Here is a 24489-nt window from a genome sequence, read left to right as displayed (position 1 = left end):
ATTTTAGTGCCCATCTCCTGTATGTTGTACTGTAGTGCCCATTCCTGTATGGTGTATTTTAGTGCCCGTCTCCTGTATGGTTTATTTTACTGCCCGTCTACTGTATGGTGTATTTTAGTGCCCATCTCCTGTATGGTGTATTTTAGTGCCCGTCTCCTGTATGTTGTACTGTAGTGCCCATTCCTGTATGGTGTATTTTAGTGCCCGTCTCCTGTATGGTGTATTTTACTTCCCGTCTACTGTATGGTGTATTTTAGTGCCCATCTCCTGTATGGTGTATTTTAGTGCCCGTCTACTGTATGGTGTATTTTAGTGCCCGTTTTCTGTATGGTGTATTTTAGCGCCCGTCTACTGTATGGTGTATTTTAGTGCCCGTCTACTGTATGGTGTATTTTAGTGCCCGTTTTCTGTATGGTGTATTTTAGTGCCCATCTCCTGTATGGTGTATTTTAGTGCCCGTCTCCTGTATGGTGTATTTTAGTGCCCGTCTCCTGTATGGTGTATTTTAGTGCCCGTCTACTGTATGGTGTATTTTAGTGCCCGTTTTCTGTATGGTGTATTTTAGCGCCATGTCCTACCTCTGGTACAATTATAATGTTTATTTCCGTGTTTTATGAGCTGTTATACAGAAATGACTCAGAAGATAAATACATAACAAAGACTCATAAAGCAGGGAGGACACCGCCATTGTCTCTTCCCCACCGGGGTCACATGTGAGTAAACAGGACAGGCTGCAGTATAGAGGATCCGCTGCTGGTGTACAGGCAATGAAGGGGATGCGACGCAAGTCACAAAGGATCATGGGTCCTGAGGATGAAGCGTGAAGACTCATTTGGCAGCAGAGAAGTCTCTGTCATTCATTTACTGTGTCTTCACTTTTGCTGTGATGAATTGTGAATCTTGTTGAACCAGTTATGCGTTGACATGTAGGAGAAGGGTGAAAACTGTGATCACGTCATGATGGACGCCATTTTGTCAGGAGAGAAGATCTCAATCCAATAGCCATCGGGGTCTTCAATAAATGCCAGCCCTTTAATCTTTCCTGAAAAATACACAAGCGTTAAATACAATAACCCAGAAGAAATATACAGCACAGGCGTGGCAGGGGTCTTCTGTACAATGACATGGCTCCTGCGCCATCTACTGCCATCATCCTGCTGCAATGGCCCAGATCAGAGATAGCACCATCTTGGCTTCTAGGCCCGTCATGTCCAAATACAGTGTTTTCCAAACAGTGCGTCTCCAGCTGTTGCAAAACTACAACTCCCTGCATGCCCGGACAGCCGAAGGCTGTCCGGGCATGCTGGGAGTTGTAGTTTTACAACAGCTGGAGACAAACAGTTTGAAACTGTCCTCATTGGTAACTTGTCACTGCAACACTGGCCGGCATAATACACTGTAATATATTATACAAGGTAACTTGTGGGGCAGGTTTTAAAGGTATTCCAGTAAAAACATATTTTTTTTTTCATTTCAACTGGCTCCAGAAAGTTAAACAGATTTGTAAATTAATTCTATTAAAAAATCTTAATCCTACCATTACTTATCAGCTGCTGAAGTTGAGTTTTTCTTTTCAGTCTGACCACAGTGCTCTCTGCTGACACCTGTCTGTCTGTCTCAGGAACTGAGTAGGAGCAAATCCCAATAGCAAACCTCTCCTGTTTTGGACAGTTCCTGAGACAGACAGAGGTGTCAGCAGAGAGCACTGTGGTCAGAAGGAAAAGAACAACTCAACTTCAGCAGCTGATGAGTACTGGAAGGATTAAGATTTTTCAATAGAAGTAATTTACAAATCGGTTTAACTTTCTGGAGCCAGTTGATATGATAAAAAAAAAAATATATATATATATATATATTTTTTTTTTTACTGGAATACCCCTTTAAGTTCTCAGCGTGTCACTTTGGGTGTTGGAAACGCTGCTGATTTATTGTGTTCTTTCCTTCTGACTTTACACTGTACAAAACTGCCCTAAAATCTACATAATTTGGTGCAGATATTCTGCTGTGGACTTCTATTCAGAATCTGCAGTGTTTATGCTATGCTTTATAGCTGCATTCCTAATTCTTCTAGTTTTAACTGTACATAGCATCATGCACTCATGATACAGTTTGGAGTGTTTAAAGTGTTAATGCCATTTACACTTTTTTTTTTTTTAGCTTTAATTAGTTCTTCTGATTATAAACAACTTTGCAATAAACTTCTGTGAAAAAGTATATACTTAAACCTTAGAAAATGACTTCTATAAATTTGGCCACTAGGGGTCGCTCTACCGGCAAATCAGCCGTCCAACCCTGGTCGTCCTGAATCCTCTGACTTAGTAACGAAAGAAACAATCGGAGTTGATAAGCTGATCAGCAGTTCCGCTCCCCAATGCAGGCTGCAAGTCTCAGAAGAGAGAAGGGGGGAGTCAACTAAAGAATGAGCTAAGATAATGACGTGAAGAAGAGTGGTGGTAGGTGATGCTCACAGGTACAGGAAGAGTGAGCAGACAAACAAACTGACCAAAAAATAGGCTGAAAAGGCAAGAAATTACACGTGAGGTCATAAGCACATATGCCCCACCTCATGTCTTGGTATTCAATTATTTTTTTATTAATGACAGTAACTCTTTCGGCCATGTACTTTAGAGTCATTTGATGTGGGAAAGGGTTACTCCAGAATGTGCAGTATCCCACTACAGATCCTGCTTCCTACAGATAATGGCTGCAGTATGGTTGCTGTGTTGTCACAATCTGACATAGTATTAATCCTGTACTGTGAGTCTTTCAATATGCTGTCTTATGATCTGCCTACGTTAAAGGGGTATTCCGGGCTTAACTAACTTGTAACTGTCCTAATGTGAACAGAGCTTCAGACTTTCCAGCTTGACTCCTGTCTGTAGCTCTGCCCCTAATGACATCATCACTAGGGGCGGAGCTACACAGACCCGGCAGGGACAGAAACGAGGGAGGTAAGTGGACCTTGTGTTCTGTATACACTATATACAGCTATCAATAGATAGCTGTATATTCTGTATGCCGCCCAAAGGGGCTATAGGAGCAGGGAGTCTTGTCAGCCTGGTGACAGGATTCCCGGCTCATGTATAGTATACACGGGTACACTATGCACTCCTGTATACTATACGGCCTGGGGAGGTGAGTAGTGATGCTATACATCACTCCTCACCTCCTTACACTCTGTGGACCGGGGGCGCTCAGCATCCGACCCATGGAGTGGTATCCTGAAGGCAGTGAGAAAACTGCAACAGGGGACAAAACTGGCTATTTCTACACACCAGGGAAAACGCAAAAAAAAAAAAAGAACGCCTGAAAAACTGCCAAAATGCAGGGAAAATCCGTGGCAGTTTTTCTTGGCGTTTTTGCTGGTGGGAAAAAACCTCAGTGGAATTCTAGCCTTCTGCAGATTGCTGAGATCACGGGCGCCGGCAGGTCAGGACATACGGATGGACCGCAAACTTCATCAGGGGGCTGGCTTGTAAGGAAATACAAGAAATAGCCAAGCCCCCTGATACCAGCTGCCGCCTCGAGCCGCAAAGGATTGTTAGAGGAACGTCATCAAGACCTGAACGGAAACGCTAGACCTGGGGGGACCATATAAAGAAGAAAAAGAAGACAATCCACGGCAGAGCGGTATAGCAAGGAAATATACAACTAGCATAATTCTTCATAATGGGCAGGATAGTTAAAAGTTAGTTAAGCCCAGAATACCCCTTTATTATTAATGGGGTTCTCCACCATAAGGTCATTTTAGTACGTTCCTGGCAGACAGTTATGGACATGTTTAGGAAGGATCAGTGCTTGTCTTGGGCTAAATGGCTTTGTTGTGAGATTACTACGGTATAACGCTGTGGCTATCTTTTTGTGAACTGGCTATTTCCTGTTGGAGTTTCCTTCTTCAACTACAAATCCCATAGTTCCTTGTTTGTAAGTTTGAGGTCACTTTCCTCTCTCCCCACATCAGCCACCCCACCCATTGAAACACAAATGAACTGCAATCCGTTAAAAAGACCAGTGTTTTCTAACCAGGGTGCCTCCAGCTGTTTCAAAAATACAATTAGTTGCAGAATGATCTCCCTCCCACCCAGCGGTCACTCCACCCATTGAAGCAAAGACAGGCTTCCTTTGCACACCTGACTAGTGATGTAATGTCTCGGCCACACTACAACCTGAGAAAACCTGAGACGACATTTTATATGCTTTTTAAAATTATTGGGGCGAAAATCACAGAAGAATTGCGAGAAAACCGTCACACAACAGGTACAGACATTATATTATGAACTACACTAACTTTACAGCTCCGTAGCAAAGTCAAATAAAAACAAAATCCTGGAATATCCCTTTAAGTGTTTACTACTTTGCTGACATCTCCTTATCTAGAGATGAGCGAACTTACAGTAAATTCGATTCGTCACGAACTTCTCGGCTCGGCAGTTGATGCTTTTCCTGCATAAATTAGTTCAGCTTTCAGGTGCTCCAGTGGGCTGGAAAAGGTGGATACATTCCTAGGAAAGAGTCTCCTAGGACTGTATCCACCTTTTCCAGCCCACGGGAGCACCTGAAAGCTGAACTAATTTATGCAGGATAAGTCATCAACTGCCGAGCCGATAAGTTTGTGACGAGTCGAATTTACTGTAAGTTTGCTCATCTCTACTAGTATCAGAAACCCATCAAAAATAGATCTTTTTGCAACTGTTTGTCACGATTCGGCTGGCAGGTGGTGGATCCTCTGTGCCAGAGAGGGATTGGCGTGGACCGTGCTGGTGGACCGGTTCTAAGTTGCTACTGGTATTCACCAGAGCCCGCCGCAAAGCGGGATGGTCTTGCAGCGGCGGTAGCAACCAGGTCGTATCCACCAGCAACGGCTCAACCTCTCTGACTGCTGAAGATAGGCGCGGTACAAGGGAGTAGACAAGAGCAAGGTCGGACGTAGCAGAAGGTCGGGGCAGGCAGCAAGGATCGTAGTCAGGGGCAACGGCAGGAGGTCTGGAACACAGGCTAGGAACACACAAGGAAACGCTTTCACTGGCACAATGGCAACAAGATCCGGCGAGGGAGTGCAGGGGAAGTGAGGTATAAATAGGGAGTGCACAGGTGAACACACTAATTAAACTAACTGCGCCAATCAGTGGCGCAGTGGCCCTTTAAATTGCAGAGACCCGGCGCGCGCGCGCGCCCTAGGGAGCGGGGCCGCGCACGCCGGGACAAGACCGACGGAGAGCGAGTCAGGTAAGGGAGCCGGGAAGCGCATCGCGAGCGGGCGCCTGCCGCATCGCGAATCGCATCCCGGCTGGGAGAGGTATCGCAGCGCACCCGGTCAGCAGGTCTGACCGGGGCGCTGCAATTGCGAGGATGTTGCGAGCGCTCCGGGGAGGAGTGGGGACCCGGAGCGCTCGGCGTAACAGTACCCCCCCCCTTGGGTCTCCCCCTCTTCTTGGAGCCTGAGAACCTGAGGACCAGACTTTTGTCTAGGATGTTGTCCTCAGGTTCCCAGGATCTCTCTTCAGGACCACAGCCTTCCCAATCCACCAAGAAGAATTTTTTTCCTCTGACCGTCTTGGAGGCCAGAATCTCCTTCACGGAGAAGATGTCAGAAGAGCCGGAAACAGGAGTGGGAGAAACAAGTTTGGGAGAGAAGCGGTTAATGATGAGTGGTTTAAGGAGAGAGACATGGAAGGCATTGGGAATACGGAGAGAAGGAGGAAGAAGGAGTTTATAAGAGACAGGATTAATCTGGCACAAGACTTTGAAAGGACCAAGATAGCGTGGTCCCAGTTTGTAACTGGGGACACGAAAGCGGACATATTTAGCGGAGAGCCATACCTTGTCTCCGGGTGCAAAAATGGGGGGAGTTCTTCTTTTCTTATCGGCAAACCTTTTCATGCGGGATGAAGCCTGTAAAAGAGAATTTTGGGTCTCTTTCCATATGGTGGAAAGATCACGAGTCACTTCATCCACAGCGGGCAAACCAGAGGGCAAGGGAGTAGGGAGGGGGGGAAGAGGGTGACGGCCGTACACCACGAAAAATGGGGACTTAGCAGAAGATTCTGAGACTCTGAAGTTGTATGAGAATTCGGCCCATGGTAGAAGATCTGCCCAGTCATCCTGGCGGGAGGAAACAAAATGCCGTAAATAGTCACCCAGGACCTGGTTAATTCTTTCTACTTGCCCATTGGATTGGGGATGATAAGAAGAAGAGAAGTTTAATTTAATCTTGAGCTGTTTACAGAGGGCCCTCCAGAATTTAGACACGAATTGGAAGCCTCTATCCGAGACGATCTGCGTGGGCAAACCGTGAAGACGAAAAATGTGTACAGAAAATTGTTTTGCCAACTGAGGCGCTGAAGGAAGACCAGGAAGAGGAATAAAATGTGCCATCTTGGAAAATCGATCAACGACCACCCAAACAACGGTGTTGCCACGGGATGGGGGTAAGTCTGTAATAAAGTCCATACCAATCAGTGACCAAGGCTGTTCGGGGACAGGCAGAGGATGAAGGAGACCAGCAGGTTTCTGGCGAGGAGTCTTATCCCGGGCACAGACAGTACAGGCCCGCACAAAATCAACAACATCCGTCTCCAGAGTCGGCCACCAATAGAAACGAGAGATGAGTTGCAAGGATTTTTTGATGCCCGCATGGCCTGCGAGGTGGGAGGAGTGTCCCCATTTGAGAATCCCGAGACGTTGGCGTGGAGAAACGAAGGTCTTCCCTGGAGGAGTTTGTCTGATGGAGGCTGGAGAAGTGGAGATCAGACAGTCAGGAGGAATGATGTGTTGCGGAGAGACCTCTACTTCCGAGGCATCCGAGGAACGAGAGAGGGCATCGGCCCTAATGTTCTTGTCGGCAGGGCGAAAGTGAATTTCAAAGTTAAAACGGGCAAAGAACAACGACCACCTGGCCTGGCGAGGGTTCAGCCGTTGGGCAGACTGGAGATAGGAGAGATTCTTGTGATCGGTGTATATGATAACAGGAAATTTTGATCCCTCCAGCAGATGCCTCCATTCCTCAAGCGCCAATTTAATGGCCAGTAACTCTCGATCCCCGATGGAGTAGTTCCTCTCCGCCGGAGAGAAGGTCCTAGAAAAAAACCCACAAGTAACAGCATGCCCGGAAGAATTTTTTTGTAGAAGGACAGCTCCAGCTCCCACTGAGGAGGCATCTACCTCCAATAGGAAGGGTTTAGATGGGTCAGGTCTGGAGAGCACGGGAGCAGAAGAAAAGGCAGACTTGAGACGTTTAAATGCGTCTTCCGCTTGGGGAGACCAGGACTTGGGATTGGCATTTTTCTTGGTTAAAGCCACGATAGGAGCCACAATAGTGGAAAAGTGTGGAATAAATTGTCTGTAATAATTGGCGAACCCCCAAAAACGTTGGATAGCACGGAGTCCGGAGGGGCGTGGCCAATCTAAGACGGCAGAGAGTTTGTCTGGGTCCATTTGTAATCCCTGGCCAGAGACCAAGTATCCTAAGAAAGGAAGAGAGTGGCATTCAAACAGACATTTCTCCATTTTGGCATAAAGTTGATTGTCTCGAAGTCTCTGAAGAACCATGCGGACATGTTGGCGGTGTTCTTCTATCTTGGCAGAAAAAATCAGAATATCGTCCAGATAAACCACAACACAGGAATATAAGAGATCACGAAAAATTTCATTAACAAAGTCTTGGAAGACAGCAGGGGCGTTGCACAGGCCAAAGGGCATGACCAGATACTCAAAGTGTCCATCTCTAGTGTTAAATGCCGTTTTCCATTCGTCCCCCTCCCTGATGCGGATGAGATTATAAGCACCTCTTAAGTCCAGTTTGGTAAAGATGTGGGCACCTTGAAGGCGATCAAAGAGTTCTGAGATAAGAGATAGGGGGTAGCGATTCTTTACCGTGATTTTATTAAGTCCGCGGTAATCAATGCAAGGACGTAGGGAGCCATCTTTTTTGGACACAAAAAAAAATCCAGCTCCGGCAGGAGAGGAGGATTTGCGGATAAACCCCTTTTTTAAATTTTCCTGGATGTATTCAGACATAGCAAGAGTCTCTGGAGCAGACAGAGGATAAATTCTGCCCCGGGGTGGAGTAGTACCCGGGAGGAGGTCAATAGGACAGTCATAAGGCCTGTGAGGAGGTAAAGTCTCAGCTTGCTTTTTGCAAAACACGTCAGCATAGTCCATATAAGCCTTAGGAAGACCGGTTACAGGGGGAACCACAGGGTCACGGCAGGGAGTACAGGGAACCGGTTTAAGACAGTCCTTGAAACAAGAGGTACCCCAGCTCTTGATCTCTCCTGTGGACCAATCAAGGGTTGGGGAATGGCGTTGAAGCCACGGTAATCCAAGAAGAATTTCGGAAGTGCAGTTGGAGAGGACCAAAAACTCAATTTTTTCGTGATGAGGTCCGATGCACATTAGGAGAGGTTCCGTGCGGTAACGCACGGTACAGTCCAATCTTTCATTGTTAACACAATTGATGTAGAGGGGTCTGGCGAGACTGGTCACTGGGATGTTGAACCTGTTGATGAGAGAGGCCAAAATAAAATTTCCTGCAGATCCGGAATCCAAGAAGGCCATAGCAGAGAAGGAGAAGGTAGAGGAAGATATTCGCACAGGCACAGTAAGGCGTGGAGAAGCAGAGTTGACATCAAGAACTGCCTCACCTTTGTGCGGAGTCAGCGTACGTCTTTCCAGGCAGGGAGGACGCATAGGACAATCCTTCAGGAAGTGTTCGGTACCGGCACAGTACAGGCACAGATTCTCCATGCGGCGTCGTGTCCTCTCTTGAGGTGTCAAGCGAGACCGGTCAACTTGCATAGCCTCCACGGCGGGAGGCACAGGAACGAATTGCAGAGGACCAGAGGAGAGAGGAGCCGGGGAGAAAAAACGCCTTGAGCGAACAAAGTCCATATCCTGGCGGAGCTCCTGACGCCTTTCGGAAAAACGCATGTCAATGCGGGTGGCCAGATGAATAAGTTCATGCAGGTTAGCAGGAATTTCTCGTGCGGCCAGAACATCTTTAATGTTGCTGGATAGGCCTTTTTTAAAGGTCGCGCAGAGGGCCTCATTATTCCAGGATAATTCGGAGGCAAGAGTACGGAATTGGATGGCGTACTCGCCAACAGAAGAATTACCTTGGACCAGGTTCAGCAGGGCAGTCTCAGCAGAAGAGGCTCGGGCAGGTTCCTCAAAGACACTTCGAATCTCCGTGAAGAAGGAGTGTACAGAGGCAGTGACGGGGTCATTGCGGTCCCAGAGCGGTGTGGCCCATGACAGAGCTTTCCCAGACAGAAGGCTGACTACGAAAGCCACCTTAGACCTTTCAGTAGGAAACTGGTCCGACATCATCTCCAAGTGCAGGGAACATTGCGAAAGAAAGCCACGGCAAAACTTAGAGTCCCCATCAAATTTATCCGGCAAGGATAATCGTAGGCCGGAAGCGGCCACTCGCTGCGGAGGAGGTGCAGGAGCTGGCGGAGGAGATGATTGCTGAAGCTGTGGTAGTAGCTGCTGTAGCATCACGGTCAGTTGAGACAGCTGGTGGCCTTGTTGCGCTATCTGTTGCGACTGCTGGGCGACCACCGTGGTGAGGTCGGCGACAACTGGCAGTGGGACTTCAGCGGGATCCATGGCCGGATCTACTGTCACGATTCGGCTGGCAGGAGGTGGATCCTCTGTGCCAGAGAGGGATTGGCGTGGACCGTGCTGGTGGACCGGTTCTAAGTTGCTACTGGTATTCACCAGAGCCCGCCGCAAAGCGGGATGGTCTTGCAGCCGCGGTAGCAACCAGGTCGTATCCACCAGCAACGGCTCAACCTCTCTGACTGCTGAAGATAGGCGCGGTACAAGGGAGTAGACAAAAGCAAGGTCGGACGTAGCAGAAGGTCGGGGCAGGCAGCAAGGATCGTAGTCAGGGGCAACGGCAGGAGGTCTGGAACACAGGCTAGGAACACACAAGGAAACGCTTTCACTGGCACAATGGCAACAAGATCCGGCGAGGGAGTGCAGGGGAAGTGAGGTATAAATAGGGAGTGCACAGGTGAACACACTAATTAAACTAACTGCGCCAATCAGTGGCGCAGTGGCCCTTTAAATTGCAGAGACCCGGCGCGCGCGCGCCCTAGGGAGCGGGGCCGCGCGCGCCGGGACAAGACCGACGGAGAGCGAGTCAGGTAAGGGAGCCGGGAAGCGCATCGCGAGCGGGCGCCTGCCGCATCGCGAATCGCATCCCGGCTGGGAGAGGTATCGCAGCGCACCCGGTCAGCAGGTCTGACCGGGGCGCTGCAATTGCGAGGATGTTGCGAGCACTCCGGGGAGGAGCGGGGACCCGGAGCGCTCGGCGTAACACTGTTGCATCACAATTACAATATTTTCCATTTACTAACACTTAATTGGACGTCGCTATGCAGCCCTTACGTAGCAACCTTAACAGAGTAACTGTCTGAAGCAGAATTAGGAATGCAGCTCCGGGTGTGGAGTACGAGACAATTATATCACAATAAGCAGAGAATAAATAAATAAGAATTTATCATCGGTCCTTGTATGTGTTCTTTTTTCCGTTGAATTTGAATCGAGGGATTGAATTTGAATTTCAGTCGAGGGAAATTTATTAAAAGTTTGCACCATATGTGGTAAATTGGCGACCCTATGGCCTCTGGTTTTATTTTTCATAGTTTCCTATGTATTATAACACTTTTAAAATTAAAATAATATTAGAAAGTTTTACCTTCATTGGGTTTCTTCACAAATGTGACTCCAAGCTGCTTAAACCTCTCACAAGCAACATAGACATCGGGGACAGCGATACCAATATGACCTATTTATACAGGAGAGCAGAACATGATACATGTATCAGCAGATGGTGCGGAGAGCAGTCACAATGGTCGGGATTCACCATGATCTGTTATTCCTACTGTCAAATTCTGCCTTGGGGTTATAGGCTATAGGTTCTGGTTTCCTGACCTCACTATAGATCCCTTCAAGCCCTGATCTAATCCCAGGAATAAATAGGGCTGCACAGTAACTTTACCCACAACTAAGCTGCATTGAAACGAATGAAAGTGAATGGTGTTGCGTTGCGATCATCAGGTGACCATTACCAGACGTCCTGGTTGTATTTCTGACCAAGAAAGTGATTCCTTTTTTTTTTCTTTGTAAACCTGCTATATATATATATATATACAGTGATCCCTCGACTTATGATGGCCTCGACATATGATCATTTCAACATATGATGGCCTCTCAGAGCCCATCGTATGTTGAAGGCAGTATCGACATATGATGCTGTTGTGTGTCGGGGCCATCGTACAAACAGCTATCTGACAGCGCTGACAACTTCAGTAACTGACAGATAGTTGTATAATGTCCCCGTGTGCCCCGTTCTGCCTCCTGTCACTCACATGCTGTCCTGCTAACTCACGCAGGCTTCCACTGCGAGCTCCGTGTAAGTCCCGCCCCCCCAGTACAGCCATAGCCAATAGCCTGCAGCATCTTGCTGCAGGCATCCAATGAGCTGCTGGCTGCCCTCCCCTTCCTTTCCTATAGAGCTGTAGTCGGCGGGATGGTAATGGAGGACATTCTGTCCCCCCTGAAGGTATTTAAAGAACTGTACAGTACTGTATGCGATGTCACACATCACATACAATACATAGACACACTATACACCCCATCCATCAATGTTTCCCTATCAGTGTGCCTCCAGCTGTTGCAAAACTATAACTCCCAGCATGCCCAGACAGTCAATGGCTGTACATGCATGCTGGGAGTTGTAGTTGTGCAACAGCTGGAGGCACCCTGGTGTGTTAAACACTCCCCATACACTCCACATACAATGGTCATCCCAGAACCAATTAGCAGTTTCCCATAGAGATATGTATTCAACATACAATGGTTCCGAGGATCCAGAACCAATGACCATTTTTACATAGACATATGTACTCGACATATGATGGTTTCAAAATATGATGGTTCTCCTGGAACCAATTAATATCATATGTTGAGGGACCACTGTATATATATATAAATATATATATATATATATATATCAATGATGTAAATTGATGATTATGCTTTACGGTGTGCATTTATGTAAAACTCTGTAAGGATTAATAATATAATAAAATATTTTAAAATAAAAGAGGTGTTTCCTATTCCCTGAAGTGCTGAGGACTGGAACGTCTCCTCCTCCCCCTACCATCCCTGACTGATCCCTATTCCTAATGTCATTCCTGTGCAGTACAGGATATGGGGGGGGGGGGGGGTATTTATCAAAGGATTTATGTGGTTTTTTTTTACGTAACTTTGGCGCAGTGTCTTTTTGCACCAAAGTTTGGCGCATTTTCTCCACTGTCATTTTTACAACTTTATCAAAATCACATGGTCCCATGTGTGATTTTACCTTTAGTCAGTAATTCATAATTTGCGCCAATCGATCTTTGGTGCAATTTTGCGCCTTTAGGGGTTTTTTTTTTGGCGCAAATCACCGCCAAGAAATTTTGCACATGGAATACACACTTAGCAATGTCAGAAAATGTAAAGGCGTCAAAATACATTAAAATTATTTTTTTGGTGAAAGCAGTGACACCTCCGGGGCTGCTCAATACTATCCTGCGACATAGTTGTCTCTGAGGAACCTTCACCCTCCGTTGAGCCGGCATTGGACATGGCCGCACAGGTTCAGGAAAGGTAAACACTAAAGCAGTGGTCTCCAACCTGCAGACCTCCAGATGTTGTGAAACTACAACTCCCAGCATGCCCGGACAGCCAACGGCTGTCTGGGCATGCTGGGAATTGTAGTTTTGCAACATCTGGAGGTCCGCAGGTTGAAGACCACTGCACTAAAGTAACAAAAAAAAAAAAAAATACTCAAGTTGAAAATAAAATCCATTTCACTTGGTGACTATAAACCCCACAAAAGAAAATAACTCACGTCCCTTGCTGATAGACTGCAAGAGGGACCCCGAAATGGCTGCACAAGGGGTAAAATACGCTGAAAGTGGCGGCAAGTTCTGTGTAAAAGACGCTGTGAACGGCTGATTTCAACATTTGAGCCAAAATTACTAACAACGTGCACCAAATGATAAATTTGGTGCATGTCCACGAAATCCAAAGAGAAAAAAAAAAAAGGGTAAAAAGAAACTGTCAACAGGCAAAATTGAGAAATACCCCCCATGGTGTCCTCTAGAGATGAGCGAACTTACAGTAAATTCGATTCGGCACAAACTTCTCGGCTCGGCAGTTGATAACTTTTCCTGCATAAATTAGTTCAGCTTTCAGGTGCTCCGGTGGCTGGAAAAGGTGGATACAGTCCTAGGAGACTCTTTCCTAGGAATGTATCCACCTTTTCCAGCCCACCGGAGCACGGAAAGCTGAACTAATTTGCACAGGATAAGTCATCAACATCAACTGCCGAGCCGAGAAGTTCGTGACGAATCGAATTTACTGTAAGTTCTCTCATCTCTAGTGTCCTCCTAGTGCTGAACTCAGCCTAAGCCAAATGCAACAGAGACCTATAATGCGATAATCTCCTAATACTAATAAACATAAAATATGAGAAATAGCCAGCACAACAACCTAATACACAGGTGCCCGCTGCTGTGGCAAATACAAAATGTACAAAAAAGGAAACTTGCAACAGCACTCTAGCTCGATTTTTTGATCTAGAGTGCTGTTGCACATTTCCTTTTTTGTACATTTCTTATTTGCCACAGCAGCGGGCACCTGTGTATTAGGTTGTTGTGCTGGCTATTTTTCCTTTTGTTTTTACTTTGTAAGTTGGGGGGGGGGGGGGTGGCCCCCTCTTTAGCCGTGCACCCCCACCCCTCCCAGACTGTAGGTGGTTTAGTCAATGGCTGATCCAACATGTCACACAGAGGCTATATGCACAGCAGAGGTGAGTTATCATGTTAGGGTCCCATCCGATATGAGGCCACCTCCGCGTGGTGGATGGGGGGACACATTTTGATCAAAAAGTGCGCTAAGAGCCTCCATTTTTTGACCTAGAGTGCTGTTGCAAATTTCCTTTTTTGTACATAAAATATGAGAAATGTCACAGTAAATATCCTTACTATGAACAGATGACTTCCTGGTACAATACACAACTGACTATGACCGAGGTCAAAGATCCACCGGAAGGTCCTGAGTGATGTCACTTACCGAAGCCCAGGGGGTCCGTGTTGCCGTTATGAAAGGGTTTCTCGTCGTTTTCGCTGCCCCAGTTGCTGCAAGAAATAGAGACAGAGCGTTACCTGCAGGACCCAGGTGTGAAGCCAAGTGCACACAATATTTTGGTCCATATTTGAAAGCTCAAAAAAATTATGGGGCAGTGGGTTTCATGTTTGCTGCATAATTTAAAGGGGTATTCCAGGAAAAAAATACTTTTTTATATATATATATATATATCAACTGGCTCCGGAAGGTTAAACAGATTTGTAATTTACTTCTATTAAAAAATCTTAATCCTTTCAGTGCTTATGAGCTTCTGAAGTTAAGGTTGTTCTTTTCTGCCTAAATCCTCTCTGATGACATCTGTCTCGGGAACCGCCCAGTTTAGAAGAGGTTTGCTATGGGGATTTGCTTCTAAACTGGGTGTTTCCCGAGACAGGTGTCATCAGAGAGCACTTAGACAGAAAAGAACAACCTTAACTTCAGAAGCTCATAAGTACTGAAAGGATTAAGATTTTTTTTAATAGAAGTAATTTACAAATCTGTTTAACTTTCTGGAGCCAGTTGATCTATAAATTTTTTTTTTTCCTGGATAACCCCTTTAACCCCTTAAGGACGCAGGACGTAAATGTACGTCCTGGTGCGGTGGTACTTAACGCACCAGGACGTACATTTACGTCCTGTGCATAACCGCGGGCATCAGAGTGATGCCCGTGTCATGCGCGGCTGATCCCGGCTGCTGATCGCAGCCAGGGACCTGCCGGCAATGGCCGACGCCCGCGATCTCTAATAGTATTTCCCCACACAAATAGTGTTTTTTGGTTGCGCCATACATTTTATGATATAATGAGTTATGTCATTACAAAGGACAACTGGTCGCGCAAAAAACAAGCCCTCATACTAGTCTGTGGATGAAAATATAAAAGAGTTATGATTTTTAGAAGGCGAGGAGGAAAAAATGAAAACGTAAAAATTAAATTGTCTGAGTCCTTAAAGCCAAAATGGGCTGAGTCCTTAAGGGGTTAATTGTTTAGGCCAAATTAGAAAACAAAACAAAAATAAAACCCTCCATTCTGAAGCACAATGTAATATTATGGGGCAGTCCCTGTGCACTTTCTAACGCACCTTGTGGGGTTATGTGCTCCCTCACAAGGTTATACGGTGTGGTAATAAGTTCAGTATAATTCCTGCTCCTGGCACCCAGTATATAGGCATGGGGGTGGAGCCACGCTGGCATGTACTCACACTGACTCCACCCTCCTCCTGAGTTTGACTGACACCATGAGTGCTGGGAACTTCATGCAAATCCCAGTAGTCCGAGTGTCAATCAAAGCTGAGTGCTGCAGACCAGTGCGACTACATAGCGCTGTGGCTCCTCCCTCATGTTTACTTACCAGGATTTAATTTAAAGGGGTTATCCAGGAAAAAAAAATTTTTTATATATCAACTGGCTCCAGAAAGTTAAACAGATTTGTAAATTACTTCTATTAAAAAAATCTTAATCCTTTCAGTACTTATGAGCTGCTGAAGTTAAGGTTGTTCTTTTGTGTCTAAGTGCTCTCTGATGACAGGTGTCTCGGGAACCGCCCAGTTTAGAAGCAAATCCCCTCTAAACTGGGCGTTTCCCGAGACAAGTTTCATCAGAGAGCACTTAGAAAAGAACAACCTTAACTTCAGAAGCTCATAAGTACTGAAAGGATTAAGATTTTTTAAAGGAAGTAATGTACAAATCTGTTTAACTTTCTGGAGCCAGTTTTCTTCCTGGATAACCCCTTTAATTATTTTGAAAAAATTCCGCCTCACAGAAGACTTACGGGCAAAAGGATTTGTAGCATTCTGTTGTCACTTTGTCATTATGGGGTATTGGGTGGTTAAAGGGATACTCCGGTGCTCCAGCGTTTTGAACATTTTGTTAGGAATGCTCAGAGTCGGAGGCCGTCACGACCACGCTCCCTTGTGACGTCACATCACGGACCCTCCATTCATGTCTACGGGAGGGGGCGTGTCGGCCGACACGCCCCCTCCCATAGACATGAATGGAGGGGGCGTGGCGTGACCTCACAAGGGGCATGGCCGTGACGTCATGACCACTGCCGTAGGAACCCGGCATTTGTTTTGAATGCTGAGTGCTACGGGTGATCGCGGGGGGCCCCTGCAGCAGGACCCCTTGCGATCAGACATCTTATCCCCTATCCCAGTGGTCTTCAACCTGCGGACCTCCAGATGTTTCAAAACTACAACTCCCAGCACCCTCAGGTGACCAAGCGGTTTTTGCCGCGAAACGTTGCCGCAAGAGCTCTTTGGAGCTCTCTCCTGTCCTCCCCACGAACCTCACTGTACTTGGATCATCACATGGAATGTTTATGGATCTGAAATAAATCACTGAAAAGGGTGAGTGCTGCGCTGTTATTCTTTTCTTCTATATTGTCGCATCTCTGTTTAAGTGCCACTGCACCACCCAAGTTTACAGTACAGTTACCCCCGACAACAAAGACTTTTGCAAGACCCGGTGCCGAGCACCTTTTTCCTCTGTATGTACATACACTGTATATTTTACAACAGCCACATGGAACATAGGAGCCTGTAGTCTGAACTCATAGCTTCTATAGAAATGCATTGTGGACATGCTCTGTAAGGGTAGGTTCACACCACGTTTTTGCAATACAGTTTTTTTTTCAGGTTTTTGATAAAAAAAACGGATTCCTCAAAACCTGACTAAGCTGTATCAAAACGTGTGCACAAAGTTTTATCTGTATACAGTTTGAAAAGTGATGTCCGGTTGCATCCGTTTTATAAGAAAAAAAAAGTATACGTTTTGAACTTTTCACTCAATTATGAATAAAGATTCACTTGTTTGATTGAAATTCCAAGAAAAATAACTGTGAAAGTCAAAAACCGTATGGTGCAAACTGGATGGAACCGTACGCACATACAGGTCTGTACGGCTGTATGGTGCATACGGTTTTGAATGGAAAGTCTATGGCCACGGTTTGCTGTACGGTTGCATACGTTTAAAAAAAAAAAAAAAAAACGTATCCAAAAACTGTATAGAAAATCGTGGTGTGAACCCATCCTAACGTGCAACGGTCAGGGTGCAGGGAGAGGGATGAGGAGCTGTGACCTCTTAGCGGGGCTCCTGTGTCATCTGCCTCCAGCTTTATAATAGAAGAGAAACCTTACATTGTAATAATAGGATGACTGGTGTCCCTTCCTCTTCTTATAATGAAATGACAGGTGACCCCGCCCTCTAATGACTGAGAAGAGATCATACAGAACAGGACGTGTCAGTCTATTATGAGGCTCAGTGTCCAATCTCCATTCCACAGCATTGGGTACAATTGTATGCAAACACAATTATTGATACACATAGATTTCCTTGTATGGATATAGCGTTGTTTTTGTTTTTTATTTTGTATTTTTATTAATAAAAAACTCAAACCCAATACAGACCATTAACATACCTTAAAGGGGAACTCCAGTGGAAAACTTTTTATTTTTTTTAATCAACTGGTGCCAGAAAGTTAAACAGATTTGTAAATTACTTCTATTAAAAAAAGCTTAATCCTTCCAGTACTTATTAGCTTCTGATTACTACAGAAGAAATTATTTTCTTTTTGGAACACAGAGCTCTCTGCTGACATCACGAGCACAGCGCTCTCTGCTGACATCTCTGTGCATTTTAAAAACTGTCCAGAGTAGGAGAAAATCCCCATAGCAAACATATGCTGCTCCAGACAGTTCCTAAAATGGACAGAGATGTCAGCAGAGAGCACTGTGCTCGTGATGTCAGCAGAGAGCTCTGTGTTCCAAAAAGAAAAGAATTTCCTCTGTAGTATTCAGCAGTTAATGAGTACTGGAAGGATTAAGATTTTTTTTATAGAAGTAATTCACAAACCTGTTTAACTTTCCGGCACCAGTTGATTAAAAAAAAAAAAAAAACAGTTTTCCACCGGAGTACCCCTTTAAAGGGGTTTTCCATTAGCTTTTGAAATGTTCATAAAGTCTTACACCAGGGTTAAAAAAACAAAAAAGTTTACTAACCCCGCAGATCGCGTCGCTGTCACTCCGATGCCCTTTTTGCAATTACTGTGATGACATTATGTACATTAAACACGAGCCAATCGGCCGTCTCCACCTTTATGAGCTGCCAGAGGCCGGAGATTGGCTGAAATGTCAGATGTACGATGTACGATGTCATTGCGGCACCTTTGGCTGTGAACACTGGAGCAGCGTCAATCTGAGGGGGGAACAAACCTTCTAATCTTTCTAAGCATGTGTGAACATTTTTTAAATGAATAAAAGACCTGTTCAAACACAAGCAGAAAGTAATGTCAGGAATTCAACACTTAAAAGTGCAAATAAGTTTTGTGAAAATAAAGCAAATATAAAAATAAGTTTAAAAAAGCTATAAAACCAGATGAAATAAAAAAAACCAGACTCTGCAAAAAAAAAAAAAATTTATTAAAAAAAATACAAAGTCTGATGACTGGTACAGTGAGGCTATCGGCCCCACATCTGAAGGTCTCTGTCTATAGTTTTCATATATATATACATGTAACTATACCCTGTACTGTATACAGTGACCTCCATAGATATATACATGTAACTATATCCTGTACTGTATACAGTGACCTCCATAGATATATACATGTAACTATATCCTGTACTGTATACAGTGACCTCCATAGATATATACATGTAACTATATCCTGTACTGTATACAGTGACCTCCATAGATATATACATGTAACTATATCCTGTACTGTATACAGTGACCTCCATAGATATATACATGTAACTATATCCTGTACTGTATACAGTGACCTCCATAGATATATACATGTAACTATATCCTGTACTGTATACAGTGACCTCCATAGATTATATACATGTAACTATATCCTGTACTGTATACAGTGACCTCCATAGATATATACATGTAACTATATCCTGTACTGTATACAGTGACCTCCATAGATATATACATGTAACTATATCCTGTACTGTACACAGTGACCTCCATAGATATATACATGTAACTATATCCTGTACTGTACACAGTGACCTCCATAGATATATACATGTAACTATATCCTGTACTGTATACAGTGACCTCCATAGATATATACATGTAACTATACCCTGTACTGTACACAGTGACCTCCATAGATATATACATGTAACTATATCCTGTACTGTACACAGTGACCTCCATAGATATATACATGTAACTATATCCTGTACTGTATACAGTGACCTCCATAGATATATACATGTAACTATAGCCTGTACTGTACACAGTGACCTCCATAGATATATACATGTAACTATAGCCTGTACTGTATACAGTGACCTCCATAGATATATACATGTAACTATAGCCTGTACTGTACACAGTGACCTCCATAGATATATACATGTAACTATAGCCTGTACTGTATACAGTGACCTCCATAGATATATACATGTAACTATATCCTGTACTGTACACAGTGACCTCCATAGATATATACATGTAACTATATCCTGTACTGTACACAGTGACCTCCATAGATATATACATGTAACTATATCCTGTACTGTACACAGTGACCTCCATAGATATATACATGTAACTATATCCTGTACTGTATACAGTGACCTCCATAGACATATACATGTAACTATATCCTGTACTGTATACAGTGACCTCCATAGATATATATATGTAACTATATCCTGTTCTGTATACAGTGACCTCCATAGACATATACATGTAACTATATCCTGTACTGTATACAGTGACCTCCATAGATATATACATGTAACTATATCCTGTACTGTATACAGTGACCTCCATAGACATCACTTACTGTGTCAGCACGACGGTCCCTTTGCAGGAATAGGCCCAGGCCTCCCTCTCCTTCATGTCTTTTGGGATATCCTGACCGTCCTCATAACCCAGGACATACTGTGAGAACTTCATGGAGGGGGAATCCAGTTTGAGGAGGAGACTAAGGAGAAAGGCCGACACATAGTGAGAGGATAAACCGTGTATTCTCTATTGAAGGAACAATCCTTAGTACATAGCTGCCTCTTATTTTAAATGGACACTTGACCTTTGAGGGCTCCTCAGCTGTATGTTCTGCCTTTGCAGGTAAGTATATGTGAATGTATGTCATATACAGTGCAAAGTGAAAGAATTCGGCCCCCTTGAACTTTTCGACCTTTTGCCACATTTCAGGCTTCAACCATAAAGATATAAAACTGTAATTTTTTGTGAAGAATCAACAACAAGTGAGACACAATCATGAAGTGGATTGAAATTTATTGGATATTTCAAACTTTTGTAACAAATAAAAACTGAAAAATTGGGCATGTAAACTTATTCAGCCCCCTTAAGTTAATACTTTGTAGCGCCACCTTTTGCTGTGATTACAGCTGTAAGTCGCTTGGGGTAGGTCTCTATCAGTTTTGCACATGGAGAGACTTACATTTTTGCACATTCCTCCTGGAGCTCAGTGAGGTTGGATGGAGAGCGTTTGTGAACAGCTGGAGCTCAGTGTGATTGGATGGAGAGCGTTTGTGAACAGCTGGAGCTCAGTGAGGTCGGATGGAGGGCGTTTGTGAACAGCTGGAGCTCAGTGAGGTTGGATGGAGAGCGTTTGTGAACAGCTGGAGCTCAGTGAGGTTGGATGGAGAGCGTTTGTGAACAGCTGGAGCTCAGTGAGGTTGGGTGGAGAGCGTTTGTGAACAGCTGGAGCTCAGTGAGGTCGGATGGAGGGCGTTTGTGAACAGCTGGAGCTCAGTGAGGTTGGATGGAGAGCGTTTGTGAACAGCTGGAGCTCAGTGAGGTTGGATGGAGAGCGTTTGTGAACAGCTGGAGCTCAGTGTGGTTGGATGGAGAGCGTTTGTGAACAGCTGGAGCTCAGTGAGGTTGGATGGAGAGCGTTTGTGAACAGCTGGAGCTCAGTGTGGTTGGATGGAGAGCGTTTGTGAACAGCTGGAGCTCAGTGAGGTTGGATGGAGAGCGTTTGTGAACAGCTGGAGCTCAGTGAGGTTGGATGGAGAGCGTTTGTGAACAGCTGGAGCTCAGTGAGGTTGGATGGAGAGCGTTTGTGAACAGCTGGAGCTCAGTGTGGTTGGATGGAGAGCATTTGTGAACAGCTGGAGCTCAGTGAGGTTGGATGGAGAGCGTTTGTGAACAGCTGGAGCTCAGTGAGGTTGGATGGAGGGAGTTTGTGAACAGCTGTAGCTCAGTGAGGTTGGATGGAGAGTGTTTGTGAACAGCTGGAGGTCAGTGAGGTTGGATGGAGAGCGTTTGTGAACAGCTGGAGCTCAGTGAGGTTGGATGGAGGGCATTTGTGAACAGCTGGAGCTCAGTGAGGTTGGATGGAGGGCGTTTGTGAACAGCTGGAGCTCAGTGAGGTTGGATGGAGGGCGTTTGTGAACAGCTGTAGCTCAGTGAGGTTGGATGGAGAGCGTTTGTGAACAGCTGGAGGTCAGTGAGGTTGGATGGAGAGCGTTTGTGAACAGCTGGAGCTCAGTGAGGTTGGATGGAGGGCGTTTGTGAACAGCTGGAGCTCAGTGAGGTTGGATGGAGAGCGTTTGTGAACAGCTGGAGCTCAGTGTGGTTGGATGGAGAGCGTTTGTGAACAGCTGGAGCTCAGTGAGGTTGGATGGAGAGTGTTTGTGAACAGCTGGAGGTCAGTGAGGTTGGATGGAGAGCGTTTGTGAACAGCTGGAGCTCAGTGAGGTTGGATGTAGAGTGTTTGTGAACAGCTGGAGGTCAGTGAGGTTGGATGGAGAGCGTTTGTGAACAGCTGGAGCTCAGTGAGGTTGGATGGAGAGCGTTTGTGAACAGCTGGAGCTCAGTGAGGTTGGATGGAGAGTGTTTGTGAACAGCTGGAGGTCAGTGAGGTTGGATGGAGAGCGTTTGTGAACAGCTGGAGCTCAGTGAGGTTGGATGTAGAGTGTTTGTGAACAGCTGGAGGTCAGTGAGGTTGGATGGAGAGCGTTTGTGAACAGCTGGAGCTCAGTGAGGTTGGATGGAGGGCATTTGTGAACAGCTGGAGCTCAGTGAGGTTGGATGGAGGGCGTTTGTGAACAGCTGGAGCTCAGTGAGGTTGGATGGAGGGCGTTTGTGAACAGCTGTAGCTCAGTGAGGTTGGATGGAGAGCGTTTGTGAACAGCTGGAGGTCAGTGAGGTTGGATGGAGAGCGTTTGTGAACAGCTGGAGCTCAGTGAGGTTGGATGGAGGGCGTTTGTGAACAGCTGGAGCTCAGTGAGGTTGGATGGAGAGCGTTTGTGAACAGCTGGAGCTCAGTGTGGTTGGATGGAGAGCGTTTGTGAACAGCTGGAGCTCAGTGAGGTTGGATGGAGAGTGTTTGTGAACAGCTGGAGGTCAGTGAGGTTGGATGGAGAGCGTTTGTGAACAGCTGGAGCTCAGTGAGGTTGGATGTAGAGTGTTTGTGAACAGCTGGAGGTCAGTGAGGTTGGATGGAGAGCGTTTGTGAACAGCTGGAGCTCAGTGAGGTTGGATGGAGAGCGTTTGTGAACAGCTGGAGCTCAGTGTGGTTGGATGGAGAGCGTTTGTGAACAGCTGGAGCTCAGTGAGGTTGGATGGAGAGTGTTTGTGAACAGCTGGAGCTCGGTGAGGTTGGATGGAGAGCGTTTGTGAACAGCTGGAGCTCAGTGAGGTTGGGTGGAGAGCGTTTGTGAACAGCTGGAGCTCAGTGAGGTCGGATGGAGGGCGTTTGTGAACAGATGGAGCTCAATGAGGTTGGATGGAGAGCGTTTGTGAACAGCTGGAGCTCAGTGAGGTTGGATGGAGAGCGTTTGTGAACAGCTGGAGCTCGGTGAGGTTGGATGGAGAGCATTTGTGAACAGCTGGAGCTCAGTGAGGTTGGATGGAGGGCGTTTGTGAACAGCTGGAGGTCAGTGAGGTCGGATGGAGAGCGTTTGTGAACAGCTGGAGCTCAGTGAGGTCGGATGGAGAGCGTTTGTGAACAGCTGGAGCTCGGTGAGGTTGGATGGAGAGCGTTTGTGAACAGCTGGAGCTCAGTGAGGTTGGGTGGAGAGCGTTTGTGAACAGCTGGAGCTCAGTGAGGTTGGATGGAGAGCGTTTGTGAACAGCTGGAGCTCAGTGAGGTTGGATGGAGAGCGTTTGTGAACAGCTGGAGCTCAGTGAGGTTGGGTGGAGAGCGTTTGTGAACAGCTGGAGCTCAGTGAGGTTGGATGGAGAGCGTTTGTGAACAGCTGGAGCTCAGTGTGGTTGGATGGAGAGCGTTTGTGAACAGCTGGAGCTCAGTGAGGTTGGATGGAGAGCGTTTGTGAACAGCTGGAGCTCAGTGAGGTTGGATGGAGAGCGTTTGTGAACAGCTGGAGCTCAGTGAGGTTGGGTGGAGAGCGTTTGTGAACAGCTGGAGCTCAGTGAGGTTGGATGGAGAGCGTTTGTGAACAGCAGTTTTCAGTTCATTCCACAGATTCTCCATTGGATTGCGGTCTGGACTGTGGCTTGGCCATTCTAACACCTGGATATGTTTATTTGGGAACCATTACATTGTAGATTTTGCTTTATGTTTTGGATCACTGTCTTGTTGGAAGACAAATCTCCATCCCAGTCTCAGGTCTTTTGCAGACTCCATCAGGTTTTCTTCCAGAATGGTCCTGTATTTGGCTCCATCCATCTTCCCATCAATTTTAACCATCTTCCCTGTCCCTGCTGAAGAAAAGCCCAAACCATGATGCTGTCACCACCATGTTTGACAGTGGGGATGGTGTGTTCAGGGTGATGAGCTGTGTTGCTTTTACGCCAAAAATAACGTTTTGCATTGTTGCCAAAAAGTTGGATTTTGGTTTCATCTGACCAGAGCACCTTCTTCCACATGTTTGGTGTTTCCCAGGTGGCTTGTGGCAAACTTTAAACAACACTTTTTATGGTTATCTTTAACCAGTTAAGGACCAAGGACGTTCTGGAACGTCCCTGCACCCTGGGCTTTAAGGATCAAGGACGTTCCAGAACGTCCTGGTGTTTCTCGGGTCTCTGCCGCGCGCCAGGCAGAGATCGGAACGGCATTCCTGCTGAAATCCTTCAGCAGGCATGGCGTGCAAATGCCTAGGGGGGGTCCCGGGACCCCCCCATGTCGGCGATCGCAGAGAATCGCATGTCAATTCAGACATGCGATTTTCTCCTATTCCGGGCTGATCGGGTCTCTGGTGACCTGATCACCCGGAAAATTGTGATGATCTGACCTGTCAGTGACAACCCAGATCATCCTGAAGGGTAGGAGTGAAGTCGCAATGCTGCAATTTCCTCCTATCCCCTGCCATTGGTCAGAATTGATTCTAACCAATGGCAGAGCAGGA

The 24489-nt window shown here is 45.9% G+C and overlaps 1 protein-coding gene across 4 annotated transcripts in view; it reads right to left on the bottom strand.

Annotated features, from left to right (window-relative positions):
• Positions 1 to 519: 519 nt before the first annotated feature.
• LOC130363199 (lactoylglutathione lyase-like) overlaps positions 520 to 24489 on the bottom strand; it is a 42312-nt gene continuing 18342 nt past the window's right edge. For all 4 annotated transcript variants that reach the window (XM_056568664.1, XM_056568662.1, XM_056568663.1 and 1 more), the window contains exons 4-7: positions 19995 to 20135; positions 14134 to 14198; positions 10706 to 10795; positions 520 to 1042 (exon numbers count right to left, since the gene is read on the bottom strand). In XM_056568664.1, coding sequence (XP_056424639.1) covers positions 951 to 1042; positions 10706 to 10795; positions 14134 to 14198; positions 19995 to 20135 — 388 coding nt within the window. In that variant the 3' untranslated portion in view covers positions 520 to 950. The remainder of the gene's footprint in view (positions 1043 to 10705; positions 10796 to 14133; positions 14199 to 19994; positions 20136 to 24489) is intronic.

This window comes from Hyla sarda, chromosome 3 (genome assembly GCF_029499605.1).
Source record: "Hyla sarda isolate aHylSar1 chromosome 3, aHylSar1.hap1, whole genome shotgun sequence".
Lineage (NCBI taxonomy): Eukaryota > Metazoa > Chordata > Amphibia > Anura > Hylidae > Hyla > Hyla sarda.
Note: the sequence above shows the minus strand (reverse complement) of the source record. Positions and strands in the feature narration are given on the sequence as shown.